At 56.9% G+C, this 14,927-nt stretch overlaps 1 protein-coding gene across 6 annotated transcripts; it reads left to right on the plus strand.

The window, feature by feature from the left end:
• The first annotated feature begins 504 nt into the window (after nucleotides 1-504).
• Nucleotides 505-11,458, plus strand: Slc2a10 (solute carrier family 2 member 10). 6 transcript variants are annotated; one of them, XM_069989916.1, is made up of 7 exons: nucleotides 505-718; nucleotides 890-1,042; nucleotides 5,147-6,385; nucleotides 7,513-7,635; nucleotides 8,558-8,693; nucleotides 9,535-9,695; nucleotides 10,075-11,458. In XM_069989916.1, the coding sequence occupies exons 3-6, from the start codon at nucleotides 5,155-5,157 to the stop codon at nucleotides 9,614-9,616; spliced, it is 1,572 nt and encodes a 523-aa protein (XP_069846017.1). In that variant the 5' UTR covers nucleotides 505-718; nucleotides 890-1,042; nucleotides 5,147-5,154; the 3' UTR covers nucleotides 9,617-9,695; nucleotides 10,075-11,458. The 6 variants fall into 6 exon arrangements, with proteins under 6 accessions (XP_069846017.1, XP_069846016.1, XP_069846015.1 ...); XM_069989915.1 differs by lacking the exons at nucleotides 505-718; nucleotides 890-1,042 and adding an exon at nucleotides 1,274-1,334; XM_069989914.1 differs by lacking the exons at nucleotides 505-718; nucleotides 890-1,042 and adding an exon at nucleotides 4,681-4,957 and having other exon boundaries at nucleotides 9,535-9,704.
• The last annotated feature ends 3,469 nt before the right edge of the window (nucleotides 11,459-14,927 follow it).

The following is a 14,927-nucleotide window of genomic DNA, read 5'->3' on the forward strand; positions in this document are numbered from 1 at the left end:
GTATGGGCTAGTAATTGCGGTATAACCAGTTACTCCCCAGTGCTTTAATGGCTTCAAGCAACACACACTCAGACACCTCACAAGTCTGGGATTGGAGACAGCAGAATTTAGTCTTGAGCAAGAGCTTAGTGTCTGCCCAGGCTCTGATTCCCCTCAGCTGGGACAACTTGTGAGTCAGGTGGAGCAGGTTTAGTTCTTCACAGGCTGTTGATGTAAGGGCTAGTGCCTGCACGTGTTGGCTTAATCACTCAATAAATTCTATCTGTGTGGAGCCCACAGCTCACAAGTGGGCGGTGGTGCGAGCTGAGCGGATGGACAATGGGTAGGAGACCAGGAGGCCCTGAGCGAGGCCTGAGCCACCAGGGTCTATATCCCAGTCTTGACTACAGCACCTGCCACTTGGGCTGTGTGAAGAAGGGAGTCCCTATCTCCCATCCATGCACGAGGAGGGGCTGACCCTGGGCATGAAAACTAGAGGCTCCAGTCCCTGGGAGCCGTTTGCAAAGTGACCTCTGACACAGTTCAGCTAGAACGTTCCGTTGCTCCATTGAGAGTGACCAGGGAACAGGGATTCTGTAATCTGGATAGATGGCGACAGCAGCAGGGTGCAACAACATCCTCAAGACTCAACTACAGCGATTGAAGCCGAAGCCATGACACAGCCCCTCCACCTGCTCCTGGCCTGAGGGCCGTGGGCTCCTCCTTTACCATTAGCTAGGTTTGTTTTGTTTGGAGGGGGAAGATGGCTCAGCTTGCTCACCTGGCTTTCTTGTGCTGTACCACTTGAGCCACACAGTCAGTCTAGCTTGTTTTTTTTCTTTTCTTTGCTAGTTAATTGGAGACAGAGTCTCACTGTTTGTTTTTTTTTTTTTGTTTTTTTTTTGTCCAGGATGATTTCAAACTGCGATCCTCCAGATCTCAGCGTCCTGAGTCACTGGCGTGAAGATAGGAGGGTTTTTTTTTCCTCCTGGCTTCATCTTCTGTAGCTGGGAGGTAAACTCTCAAGAACCAGAAACTCTGCCCACCCCAAGGCGAGCTTAGGGTGAGTGTGCACATGTGTGCATGTGTGTGTGCAGCACACTGGGAGCCCCAGCTTGCAGGAAAAACTGGGGTGCGGTGGGAGGGGAGCCGGCCCCCCCACCCCCAGGGCGGAGAACCTGAGTGCAGCCAGCAGCAGCAACAGCAGCAGCGGTGGCGGCAGCAGTGGCAGCGGAGGTGGGGGGTGGGGCGGTCCGGGTTCCCTGCGTCCCGCCTCCAGCTGGGCGACGTGGCAGCGCAGGCCGAGGGAGGCCCGGGCCGGCTAGGAAGTTCGTCCCTGCGGCCCCTCACCATGGGTAAGTCTCCGGAGTGCGGCGGCACAGCCCCAGATCCCTGCCCCCCTCTCCTCTGGGGCCTCCGACCCAGGCTAGGGCTGGGCTGGTCCGGGACAAGGGGGGTGGGGGGAGCACATCCCAGGGTCCCGGGCCTGGGAAAGGAGGAAGTGGAGGCCCAGAGGCCCAGGAGACCACTGAGGACCAGACAGACGCACGGGGACCAGGCCTGACCATCAGCCGGGCACTTGTCTGTCTGTGGGGACTGGGATTGCCAGCTTGTACTTTGGTGAACATTCCCAAAGTAGATGCTCACTAAAACAAAGCTGTCATCCCTCCTCCCTGGAGCTGCTGGAGAAAGAAGGATGTGAAGGCAAAGCTGTGAGCCTGGGCCAGAGGTTGCCCTGTGCAGGTTCCCCAGCCAGGCTGGCTAGGCGAGGAGGCATGGGGAACAGGAGCCCTTGGAGCTGAGATCTGAGGGCAAAGCTTCCAGGTGGCAGACATAGCATGTGCAGAAATGAGCAAAGGCTGCTGGATAGCCCAGGGCACAGGAGAGGGCTGGAAAAGAGGGTGGAGTGCACAAGTTCAAATCCCTGCTCTGTGATATAGACGCTGTGTCAAATGTCTTTACCTCTCTGTGCCGCTGTGTGTAAAATGGTTCTGCTTGTGCTGTTGACAAGCATGGGGATGGGAGGGTCTCCCCAACAGAGACGGGGGACCCCCCAACAACAGGTGTGCATACCCAGATGAGCTGGGACGCAGGAGGGATAGTCTGTGTGGGGGAGGTAGAGGACTAGTGGGTGGAGACCATGTTTGCAGGGCGGCAGTGAGGAGCTGCGGTCAGGGCCCTGAACCTGACCTCCCCCTCCCTGCCCACAGCACCAGGAGACTGTCTGTCTGTCTGTCTGTCAGTCACTGGGGTCCTGGGACTTTTCCTTCCTCCATATCTCTGTCCCCTGAGTCTTAGTTCTCTCTCGTACTCCACTGGCCTCTGAGTGGTCCCTGCTTTTATGCACACGGACCAGGGACTATTCCAGTCCTGAGTCTGCTCTTCTCCTCTCTGAAGATGTGATGGTAGCGGTACCCGGGTGGCCTTAGAACTACGCAGGCTCAAACCACCACCACACCTGTTACTATTCCTCCGTCGCTTTTAAAGAATAGGTGGCCCAGCAGACTGGTGGGCAGTGACCTTGGGCCTTCCTCCAAGCCCAGGGAGCCGGCATGGGCTCTCTCCCTTTCAGCTCAGCAGGAGCCCAGGGACTGGCAGGTCACTCTGTGCTTTCCCTCCATGGCTGTCAGACTTTGCCCTGGGACAGAGTGTCCGAGTGAAGCTATTGACCTGGAGGAATTGTTTGTTTTGGCTCCCAGTTGCAGGAGTTGCATCCCTCATCCTCCTCCGTGCTGTTGGTTCTGGGCTTGGGGTGAGGCCGGCAGGCACGGCATGGGGGGAGGGGGAAGAGGCAGTTCACTGCATGGAGGACAGGAAGGGAGCAGAGGAGGAGGAGGCACCAGGCTTACACTTCGAAAGCAAACACTCCCTCCAGGGAGGTCCCACAGGAGGGAGGTCCCACGCTCTTAAAGTTTCCAGAACTTCCTGACATAGTGCCGCCCGCTGCGTGTCAAGAACACTGACTATCCAAACCCTAACCACCGCGCCTCTGTTCCCACCTCAAACCAACGTGATGCTTCAAATGTGTCTCGTCATGCTCAGTGCGTCTCCAGGAATTGCCATGGACTGCGCAGCTCCGACCCTGTCCAAAAGCCTGAATGCAAACTTCCTGAGACTCAGGCCCTATTAACCCTGAGGCTGCCCACCCCCCAGGAAAATGAACAATCAATGGCAGTCTGCTAGTAGCTCATACCTGTAATCCCAGCTACTCAGGAGGCCGATTCATTCGTCTGTCACGATTCATTCGTCTGTCACCCTTCAACTCAGGCTCCTACAAAGTCTCAGGGCATGGACAAAGTGTAGATAAGTCCTTTGCGTGATCATTATTACACAAGCAGGACAGGTGTTTCATTGTGAGATGTCATGCGCCCAGACTCCCCTGCCCGCGTTTCTGTTGGTGGTTGTTGGTCTTTGGAGCTTCTGTCAGAATTGCCATCTTTATGATGGACAGAAAACAGTGTGGAAAAGGCTGTCATCTTCAAATGCTCATGCTTTGCTACCTGCTTCCTCTGGCTGAGTCCCAGCCCCTCAACTTTACAGAAGCTTCCCAAATCATGCCAACTGCACAGGAGCCTTTGGGGAGGAGGAAGGGAGAGACATATATCTAAGCCATTACCATTTCTATGTGGCCTGGAAGAACCAACCTTCCTTCCAAGAATCAGGGGCAGTGAGGACAGCAGGGCAGGACAGCAGGGCAACTCTAGATAAGAAACAGAGGTGTCTCCTCAGTGTGAGTTCATAATCCTAGCTCCTCAGGAGGCTGAGATCTGAGAATTGTGGTTCAAAGCCAGCCTGTGCAGGGAAGTCCATGAAACTCTTTATCTCCATTGAACCACCAAAAAAAAAAAAAAAAAAAAAAGCCAGAAGTGGACTTGTGGCTCAAGTGATAGAGTGCCAGCCTTAAGCTAAAAAGCTCAGGGACAGCACCCAGGCCTTGAGTTCAAGACCCAGGAGTGACACAATTTCTTTCTTTTTTTTCTTTTTTTTTTCTTTTTTTTTGTCCATCGTGGGGCTTGAACTCTCAGCTTGGGTGCTGTCCCTGGGCTCTTCAGCTGAAGGCAAGTGCTCTATCACTTGAGCCACAGCGCCAATTCTGGGTTTTTAGTGGTTCATGGAGATAAGAGTCTCATGGACTTTCCTGCCCAGGCTGGCTTTCAACTGTGATCCTCAGCTCTCAGCCTCCTGAGTAGCTAGGATTACAGGTGTGAGGCACAGTTTTTTTATTTTAAAGCATGAGTTTAAAATGAAGTCACCTGTACAATTTCATAGCCAATAAATATGGTATCCACCAGGCCCAGGGGGCTGACTGACTTCATAAGTAGGTCCGGTAGTGGGGACTGAACTCTGGGCCTGGGCGCTGTCCCTCAGCTCTTCAGCTCAATGCTAGTGCTCTACCACTTGAGCCACAGGGCCACTTCCAGCTTTTTTCTTATGTGGTGCTGAGAAATTGAACCCAGGGCCTCGAGCATGCAAGGCAAGTGCTCTACCACTGAGCCACCTTCCCAGCCCCTCAAGCTAGAACTTGAGACCCTCCATCCCTTCTGTGGTCTCTGCGGTACTCTGTGGGGCCGGGTCCTGCCCCAGGCACCAACACAGCTGTGCACGTTTGTGTCACTGCAGAACATTTGGCACTGTTCCTCGGTGCTGCTGGAGGAAGACAGGAACTAGATGTGCAGCACTCAGATCAGGGAAAATGGTTCAAGCACCAAAAACCTTAATGGATTCACTGAAACAGAAATGCGGAGAAAAAGAGATACCTTATTTCTTTTTGTTTTCTTTTCTCCTTTTGGTGCCAGTACTGAGACTTGTGAACTCAGGACCCCAGGCTCTCAGCTTTTTTGCTCAAGACTGGCACTTTACCACTTGAACCACAACTCTACTTCTGATGGCTTTTGGGTGATGCATTGGAGAGAAGAGTCGCAGGGACTTTCTTGAACCATGATCCTCAGATCTCCGCCTCCTGGAGTAGCTTTAGCAGGTGACCGGCGTGAGCTGCTCATGAGGACATGATTTCTCACCCGGAACGTGGGAGCAGCCAGCTCTTGTGCAGCCCGGCTTCTGTCTAAGCTGGCGTGCTCACGTGGCTGAGCAGCAGATGAGTGTGGTGGAGCACAGCTCCCCAGCAGAGACCCTGCTGATCTGAGCTCCCGTCCTGTTTGTTTTGCAGGCTGTCCCATGCGGGTGGTGCCGCTGTGCGTGTGCGTGTCTTTGCTGGGTGGCCTGACGTTCGGGTACGAGCTGGCGGTCATCTCGGGCGCCCTGCTGCCCCTCACGCTGGAGTGGGGTCTGAGCTGCTGGGGACGGGAAGTGGTGGTGGGCAGCCTGCTCCTGGGGGCCTTCCTGGCTTCCCTGGCGGGGGGCTTCCTCATCGACGGCTGCGGCAGGAAGCGGGCTATCCTCGGGAGCAACGTGGTGCTGCTGGTGGGCAGCCTGGGCCTGGGCCTGGCTGGCTCCCTGGCCTGGCTCATCCTGGGCCGACTGGCGGTGGGCTTTGCCATCTCCGTGTCGTCCATGGCCTGCTGCATCTACGTGTCGGAGCTGGTGGGGCCGCGGCAGCGGGGCGTGCTGGTGGCCCTGTATGAAGCTGGCATCACCGGGGGCATCTTGTTGTCCTACGCCCTCAGTTACGCCCTGGAGGGGGCTCCCGGGGGCTGGAGACACATGTTCGGCTGGGCCCTGGTGCCGGCCGGCCTGCAATCCGTCAGCCTCCTCTTCCTCCCCGCGGGCGTGGGAGACTCCACTGCCCTGGGGGACCTGGTCCCGCTGCGTGACGCCGAGCTCACCACGCCGGGCCTGCCACGGCCCCGGTATTCCTTCGCCGATCTCTTCAGAGCCAGGGATAATCTGCGCGGCCGGACGGCGCTGGGCTTGGGGCTGGTGCTTTTCCAGCAGCTCACGGGCCAGCCCAACGTGCTGAGCTACGCCGCCACCGTCTTCCGAGCTGTGGGCTTCCACGGGGGCTCTTCCGCCGTGCTGGCCTCCGTGGGGCTCGGCGTGGCCAAGGTGGCCGCCACCCTGGCCGCCATGGGCCTGGTGGAACGCGCGGGCCGCCGGGTCCTGCTGCTGGCTGGCTGCGCGCTCATGGCCCTGGCGGTCAGTGGCATAGGCCTGGTCAGCTTCGCGGTGCCCGTGGGCCTGGGCCCCAGCTGCCAGGCCGTGCCAAGTGCCACTCAGCAGGCAGCCCACCCCGGAGGCGCCTCCCTCCCTCCCAATCCTGGAGCCAGCCGGGACCCAGGGCAGCTGATCGGGTCACCCACGGGGACGGCCACGCCCCATCCGGGAGCCAGAGGTGCCGCCGCCTCCCCCGAGCCCCCCAGTCCTGCCGGGGAGCACCGCCTGCTGCGCTGGGCCGCGCTGGGCTGCATGCTGGCCTTCGTGAGCGCCTTCTCCTTGGGGTTTGGGCCAGGTAAGGGGGTTTTCCCAGCAGGTAGATCTGGAGCCTTCTCCTTCACTTTGTGGGCAGTCTGAGGCCCTGTCGGTGCACAGGCACTGGAGGCGGGCGCCCTGGAGCTTCCGGGCTCCCGGTGACTTCCAGGCTGGTTCCAGAGCCTCGTCCTGACTGTAGTTGTCATTTAAGGATTTTGTTCTGGCAGCCCTGGGAGTCGAACTCAGAGCCTTGTGCTCACCAGGCAGGTACTTTCCCAGTGGAGCCATTCCTTTTGGCTTTGGTTATTTTTTTCAGACTGGAGCGCCCTTATTTTGCCCAAGATGATCTGGACCACTGTCTTCCTGTTTACTGTCCAGGAAGAGCTGGGATGAGACTTGTGTGACGTCACTCCCAGAGCTACTGGCTGGAATGAGATCTGGATAACTTTTGTTAGGGTTAACCTTGAACTGTGATCCTGCTGATCTCTGCTCTCGGAGTACTGGGATTACAGGTGTAAGCCACCCTATCTGGCCTACATAAGTACTTTTTTTTTGGGGTGGGGGTTGGTTGTGGGTCTTGAACTCTGGGCCTGGTCGCTGTCCCTCAGCTCTTTAGCTCAAGGCGAGTGCTCTACCACTTGAGCTTCAGCGCCACTTCCAGTTTTCTGGTGGTTTATTGGAGAAAAGAGTCTCATGGACTTTCCTGCCCCGGCTAGCTTTGAACTGCAATCCTCAGATCTCAGCCTCCTGAATAGCTAGGATGACAGGCATGAGCCACTGGTGCCCGGCCTATATGTAATTTTTTTTAAAAAAAGATTTAGCTCCAGACTTTAAGTTTCAGGCTTCATAAGTCAACCATGAGTTTACTTGAAAGGAATTTAATGAATGGAGTGAAAATCCAACACCTCATATTGTCCAAGACTATCCTAGTTATCAGCACTTAATACTGGCAAAAACAGAGACATTCTTGCCCTGAACTATACCTGCTTGGCTGGGGGCGGGGCAGGGGGGGCACAGGGGGAGCGGCCTGGGGGGGTGGGGGCAGGGGGGGCACAGGGGGAGCGGCCTGGGGGGGTGGGGGCGGGGGGGCACAGGGGGAGCGGCCTGCCTGGCCCAGGGTGCCTGGCCCCAGCTCCAGTCCCGGAGCCCTCCGACCTCCCGCTCTAGTGACCTGGCTGCTTCTCAGCGAGATCTACCCCGCGGAGATCCGAGGAAGGGCCTTTGCCTTCTGCAACAGCGTCAACTGGGCCACCAACCTCTTTGTCAGCCTCTCCTTCCTCCACCTGCTGGGTAAGTCCTCCACTCAGCTCTCTTCTAGATCTAGATCCTAAGGGCAGGAAATCGGATACAGCCCAACTTGTGACCAGAAGGCGATGTTTGGTGTTAAATCAGGGTAGAGAGGAGTTGGGTGGCTTCAATCAGCGTTGGTCCCGATGCCCCAACACAACTGTCAGCCATCTCGCGTGCCCTCCCTGCCCACCTCCCTTCATCTCCTGGGTTTCAGGTCTTCACGGACCTGCCCTGCAGTGTGCAGAGCCGGCTGCCAGCTGGCCTCGGTAGCACCTTTCCCATTGGCTCCAGCCCACTTCCTGGGACCAACCCTGATTGGCTCAACAAGATGACACGCCCATCCTCCAGCCAATCACTGGCTGTTCTAACTCCCAGGGCTCCTTCTACCTTAGAATCCTGCCCTGTCCTTACCACCTCCACATTGTCACAGAAGGGCAAACACGGCCTTCCCCAGTCCAGCCAGGGGGGCAAGAGATGGGACCCAGTCCTTCCACCTCTCTGCCCAGTGTTGGGCCTACTGCAGGGCCAAGAAACTGCCTGGAGATGCAACCCTGGCCGGTAGAAGAGAGAAAGGCGTCCAGACGTAACTTTCTTCCTCCACCGAGCCCCTTTCTTCCTGGCTTCCTCCCGTCCTCCTCTCCTGGGCCTCCCCTACAACCCCCCCCACACACATCCCCAGCCCAGGACTGAGCCACAGACTGTGTCTTCTTGGGCCACAGCTCACACCCAGGCCAAGCTGGCTGGAGCTGGCTTTCCCCAGCAACAGTTTGGTGCTGGGGGTCTCCGCAGCCTCAGCCCTGGCTCTGGGCCGGGCTGTGTGGGAGCTGCGTGCTGTGCTGCCCGGCTCTGGTGACAGACCCCACGCTCCACCCAGGCCACGCCAGCTGACCCAGCCCCTGGCCCCTACTCGTGCCTTCGCCAGGTGCCCTTGGCGTGTCCTGGACCTTCCTGCTCTACGGGCTGACCGCTGCCCTCGGCCTGGCCTTCATCTACTTCTTCGTTCCTGAAACAAAAGGCCAGTCACTGGCAGAGATAGAGCAACAGCTCCAGAACCTTCGGTAGGAAGGGAATGGGAGGGTGTGGAGAGGGGTCACCTGACCTGGGGCAGGGGGCGGGCCAGCTCCCTGGCCTCCTCGCCCTCTCTGCCCGATGCTCCTGGAGGAGCTTGTATTTAAGTAGAGGAGAACGCCCCAAATCAACACTTCAGCGTGGTTCAGCTGGCGATAAGTAATTAGAAGACAGTGGGCCCTGGTGTATCTTGCTGGGAACAGAAGAGGCAGGGGTGGATGGAGAGGAAGAACCTGAGGAGACAGGCGTTCAATTAGTGAGAAGGAGGCTGCCCGACGGATGAGGGGAGAGGCGGCGAGGTAGTAGAGGGACAGCAAATGCAAAGGCCCTGAGGCAGGACATAGCTCATACCTAGGGCAGGTGAGTATAAGGTTGATTCAGAGCAGACATTTCAGGGTGGTGGACCTCCAGAGAGAACAGTGGAGTTGGGGGTATAGTCACATTTACTGGGGTGCAGGTGGATTTGGGACATGTGTGTTCATGTCCAGGTGTGTCAGAAATTCTCCCTGAGTGGGGTGACATTTGGGGGTGTCTGTTGCCTTCATGGGTCTATTTCTGGGACCTTGACCAGCACCAAGCCCCAGCACTGTCATCAGTAAACATGGCTGACTGTGGAACATCCTCCCTGAGCAACTGAGTAAAGGGAAGAAAGCTTCCCATTTCAGAACTGGGAGAGAGTTCTGGGCAGAGGAACAGCATGAGCAAAGGCCCTGGGGTAGAGACCAGGCAGGTGTTTTGAAGAGAGTGGGGCTGGGCCCCAGGGGACATCCGTGACCCCTCCCCGGGGAAGCCCCAGACTCACCGCCCTCCCATCCCTCTCCCCTCCGGCAGGTTCCCCCTGGGCTCTGGCCACGGGCAGAGCTCTGCCAGCATCCGGTACCGCCGTGTGGAGTTCTCCGAGGCTCCTGAGTGAGTCTGCCTTGCCTGGAAGGTTCTGGAAGATTGGTGTCTTCAGATCTCCCACTTCCTGCTTGTGACGCCCAGAGCCCAAGGTGCAGGTGGTGGGTTGAAAGCTCCCTGGCCCCATAGGAGGGCTTTTAATTTTCTGGGGTGAGCCAAATGAAAGTCGGAGAACCCCGAGGATCTCTCCCTGTGCCTCAGTTTCCCCCACAGTGCGTACATTGTGTCTTCATGGCACCGTGGATTATCTCTAGAGCACTGATCCTGGGAGGAAGGGGTTCCTGGAGTCACCCCTAACTTTGTGCCTGATTGTTCTAGGTCAGAGGCAAACCTGCAGGCCTCCGGCAGGGGCGGGGAGGGAGGTGCAGGGTGGGTGTGCTTCCTGGAGGAGGAGGCGGGGCAAGACCCGGAACCGGGGCTGGGAACTGGCACCTCCAGCCTCAGACCCACTGTCATCTGGGTCGTTGGCAGAGGAGAGGCTCCCGGTGCCCAGCTGAGCCAGGAGGGGCAGCAGGAGGCAACGAGTAGGGCGGAGACCTCAGCTACTCTGCAAGCAACTCTGCCCGGCCAAGCCTCGGTTTCCTCATCCACAGAACGCGGACAACAGAACCCTCAGAGGGCGAGATTCATTGAGATACTGGGCGGGAAACCAATTTCAATACTGTGGAGGGCTGTGCAGCCATTGAATGAGAGGGTCCAGGCCTGAGTGTGTCAGTGCATACCTGTAATTCCAGTTACTCAGGGGGCAGAGATAGAACCTTCCATTTGAGGATAGTCACACACACACACAAAAAAAAAAAAAAGAAAGGGAGGAAGTAATAAAGGAATGAAAGAAAAGAAAAAGTTAGGGAGACTTTATCTCCAACAAGCTGAGCATGGCGGTCATACCTGTAAACTCAGCTGCATAGGAGGTGGAGGTAAGATTTGAGGCTTGCCTGGGCAAAAACACAAGACACTATGCGGGGGGGGGGGGGGGAGAACACAAGGTTTGGGGGTGTGTGCCTCAAGTGATAGAGTGCTTGTGACAAACTCTAGTACTGCCAAAAATAATGAATAAGGGGTCCACTGCACCTGTCTCCCCAGAAACGAATAGGATTTCCCATCCTCCCCACCCCCAGGCCACCCAGCACCTGCCCTGACCCACGGCAGACTCAGTTTCCATATTTGTTCATTTTCCTTCCCAGCTCAAATACCTTCTGGTGCGTGGCCCAGGGGGGAGGTGGGATTTTGGTGTGAGCACCAGAGCCGTTCTTTGGTGAGCATTCAGCCCCGGTGTTGGGGCGCCAGGGCTCCGGGACAGAGAGCTCACACGCATGTGCGGTGTCACACCTGCTCCTCCCTGTGGAGTTCTGCAGTGGAACTGCCGGCTTTGTGCTGCTCTTGGATCCTCGCGCAGAGCAGATTCCCAAATGGGTGATTGGCCCAACTGACAGGTCAACGCCTGACATGAAGTTAAACAACGCAACCCAGGTCTTGACCACTTGGTCTTGTTTGACGCGGTGAATGGTGCTACGACAATCATCAGGGGCAACTTCGGGACATTTCACGCCCCAATTCCACGTTTTTAATGTTATTTGTATCTCAAGAGCTCGGACTAGCTCGGACCTGTACGTTGCCATCTGGCCACCAGGGGGCAGAGTTATCTCAACAACGCCTTTTGCCTGTTGGCTGCAGACTCCCAAATTCTCATTGCAGTGTTCAGTGACTGGCAGAGAAGATAACGGGGTCCCCAAAAGGGATGGGAAAGGGCATTACCCCCCACCCTCATTTAGATCTCGGTACTGTCACATGTTCCTGTGAATTCTCTGACATCCTTGGGAATCCTCTTATTTTTGTAATAAAGGAATGCGCTCAAGAAAACAAAATCTTTATACTACGTCTTATTTTTTACTTTAGGAAACACTGAAAATTCTAAAACATTAAGGTAAGAACCGCCTACATCCTACTTAGTACAACTAACTCTATTTGGGTGTGTTCATTTTATTCCTTTGTCTGCCATGAGAAATGAAGCCAATTAAAAAAAAAAATGAAGCCAGGGCCGGTAGCTCATGCCTATAATCCCAGCTTACTCAGGAGATCTGAAGATCCCAGTTTGAAGCCAGTCCAAGAAGGCAAGTCTGTGAGATTCTTATCTCCCACGAACAAGCAAAAAGCCAGAAGTGGAGCTGTGGTTCAAGTGGTAGAGCACCAATTAGCTTTGGGCAAAAAGGCCAAATTAAAGCACAAGGCCGTGAGCTCAAGCTCCAGTATTCTCTCTCTCTCTCTCTCTCTCACACACACACACACACACACACACACACACACACACACACATAGGTATCAGGATAAATACAGCAGTTTTTCCCTTTTAATTTCCCAGGCGTTGTACGTGAAGCCAAGCTGGGGAATGCATTCCCTTGCTCTTGGCCATGAACAGTGTCTGCAGTTTCTCCCAGCGTCTGGCTCTCTCATGCCTTCTGAGCGTGCAGAAAATTGAATTACCTGTGTCCCAGGACCACGTCCCACTTTTCCTGGCGAAGATGGATCCCGCCCGTGGAAGCTGAGCGTTTTTCCTCGATTGCTGTCTCTTTCTGGCTCTGGCACCGTGATGTGGCTAAGTTCTTCCAGGTGTGGGTAAGATGCCATCCTGCGTCCCTGCTGTGGTATCCGGGCGCCGTGGCTACTGAGCTAGGAGCCCAATTGTCCCTCCGGGGCCGTCTGTCATCAGCTGTCACTGGCGGGGGAGGATTTGGTGCTGGACCCTGAGACCATGGCCTTCTGCCGAATCCCCTCTGCCCCCTGCGGCCCAGCGGGAGTTCTCACCAGGAAGGCCTCGCAGGACAGGACAGGACTTCACCGGCGTCCAGCCGTGAGCAGAAACGAAGTTTGCTCTCATCCCAGCTTTTCTGCCTCCGTTGGGAGTTCAGTTGGAGGGACAGTTTCAGTCTGCTACACCTACTAACCCCCGAGAGCTCAGGCCACCCAGGTCACCCCTCCCATCCCCAGGCAAGAAGACTTGCTCCTACCGGTCGCCAGTGGCTCACACCTGTCGTCCTAGCTGAGATCTGAGGATCGTGGTTCGAAGCCAGCCCAGGAAAGTCCATGAACCACCCTCTCTTCTGCTATCTGGCCTCCTGACCTCTAGTTTGGGACCTTTTCTTCCCAGAGGGAGGAAGTAAGAACATCCCCCCTCCAGCAGGACTCCATTCCTCTAGTAGGATCCCACCCCTCTAGGGGGAACCCGAATCAGCCAGCAGTCCTTGGGCCCCCCTGCAGTATCTCTACCTGCCCGCTCACTCAGAGTGGAAGTCTCTGCTTTCCCTAGCTGGCCCTGTTTTCTTGGGGGTCATTGGTAACCCCCCCCATGGGGGCCTCTTTACCAGGATCTTTTCACCACTTTTCCTTGTCCACAGTGGCTCAGCTCTACATGCCACTGTTTTTCTAGTTGGTTGGAGGTGCTTCCTTTGCCTTGCTTGGTCCCGGAGGCCCGGACCACGGCGAGCACAAGACCAGCGGGGGAGGGAGGCCTGGGGAGGGAGGCCTGGGGAGGGAGGCCCTGGGGCCAGAGCCCGCCAGGGTGACTTTCATGGGGGAGCCGACCCCCCTTGAGGGCTGAGCAGCCTCATGAAGGGTCCAAAAGCAGGTACCTGGGAGATGGGTGTTCACTTGGGGAGGAAGGGCAGGAGGTAGAGGGTACAGTTTTATGGGGGAGATGCTTTCCACAAAGCATTTGAGGACTGGGGGCTGGAAGGGCAGGGATGTCCATTACATTCCCTAGTCACCCACTTTCTGATGAGGAGGTCCCCACCCAGCACCGCCCACCTTCTCATTCCTCACACCCTGTCCCCCCCCCCCCCCCCAGGGCCCTCCAGAGGCTGGCAGATGAACTGCAGTTACAAGAAGTGAGCAGCAGAGGGCACAAGAGCTCCTTTGTAGCTGCTTTACCAGCCCAGGGAGGCTGTGCGTGCGCATGTATGTATATGTGCGTGCATATGTATGTGTGCATGTGTGTGCCTGCCTCTGTGTGCGCACATGTGTCCATGTGCATGTGTCTGCCTCTGCATGCGTGCGTGCGTGTGCATGTGCATCTGCCTCTGTGTGTGTATGTGTGTGTGTGTGTGTGCATATGCGCATGTGTGTGCACTGGTATTAGGACTTGAAGATAGGGCTGGATGCTGTTCCTTAGGCTTTTTCACTGGAGGCTGGCGCTCTACCACTTGAGCCACAACACTTCTGGCTTTGTGGTGCTTAATTGGGGCTGAAAGTCTCACAGTCTTTCCCACCCAGACTGGTTTTGAACAGTGATCCTCAGATCTCAGTCTCCGGCGTGTCTGGGATTACAGGCATGAGCCACTGCACCCATTTAGAACTTTTTCATCCCCGGTGGCCACCCAGGACAGCCGGGCCTCTCTGGGGCATCAGTGGGGCGTCGGTGGGGTGGCTGTCTTCCTGCCTTGCCCCAGAAGGAACTGGGGACTCTGGGCTCTGGGGGCTCACACCCTGAACATCATGCTGCTGTCTACCTCACCCCCCACTCCCCCCAGACCAAGACCAGGAGGTCAGTCAAGGTCGGGCTGGGGTGCCATCACGCAGCAGCGCCGATGGGGCCACACACAGGAAGTGGGTGCAGAAGGGTGAGGGTCTGGTGAGGCAGGAGCACCCAGCCCGTGTGAGGAGCACGGACAGCACCGCAGGACGGGGGCAAGGCGAGGCGTTTGGGGGAGACCCCCGAGGGCGGGTGAGGATGGAATGGGGGTGTGGGGAAAGGCGGGGTCCCAGGGCCTCCTAGATGGTAGAAGGTGACACCAGGGCTGCGCCCAGCCTGGAGCCCAGCCCCCAGCAGCCGGGGAGGATGGGGAGCTCAGCTGCCTTGTGGCAGGTGGGAACCCCAGCATTTCTGATTACAACTGGTTATGATCCTCCATTCTCTCCCTCAGACTGCAGAGGTCATCACAGTCATTATAGAGAGCCCTGTTCATCCCAGACCAGCCAGAGAGCGGGCCAGCAACCCCCCAACGCCCCCACCCATGGATCCCACCGTCTCAATATGTGCAGATGAACACCTACTGTGTGCCGGTGAGCACCTACTACGCGCCAGCGCATACTTGCTGTGTGCTGCGACACCTCATAGGTGCTGGGAATGTGGCAGAGATTCCAGCACAGCCATGCATGGTAGGACATTGTCACGTGGGGGCCCGGAGCTGGGCTCAGGGAAGGTGTCGCTGACAGCGGCCGTGGGTAGCTCGTTCTGTTGTGTCCCCATCCAAACCCTGAGCGGCCCTGGGGCGCTGGGGCCAGAGCAGGCCTGGAGATCCGGCCTGGGGTGACTGGAAGCAGGGGAGCCT

The sequence above is a fragment of the Dipodomys merriami genome, unplaced genomic scaffold (genome assembly GCF_024711535.1).
Source record: "Dipodomys merriami isolate MVZ:Mamm:240054 unplaced genomic scaffold, mDipMer1.0.p SCAF_39, whole genome shotgun sequence".
Classification (NCBI taxonomy): Eukaryota; Metazoa; Chordata; class Mammalia; order Rodentia; family Heteromyidae; genus Dipodomys; species Dipodomys merriami.

What these genes read in the sequence shown, in the direction of transcription:
- Slc2a10 (XM_069989914.1), top strand. Translation starts at nt 4,918, where the DNA reads ATGATCCTCAGATCTCCGCCTCCTGGAGTAGCTTTAGCAG. An exon ending in CTCCTTGGGGTTTGGGCCAG is followed by an intron (nt 6,386 to 7,512) that starts GTAAGGGGGTTT and finishes CTCCCGCTCTAG; the next exon opens with TGACCTGGCTGCTTCTCAGC. An exon ending in CAACAGCTCCAGAACCTTCG is followed by an intron (nt 8,694 to 9,534) that starts GTAGGAAGGGAA and finishes CCCCTCCGGCAG; the next exon opens with GTTCCCCCTGGGCTCTGGCC.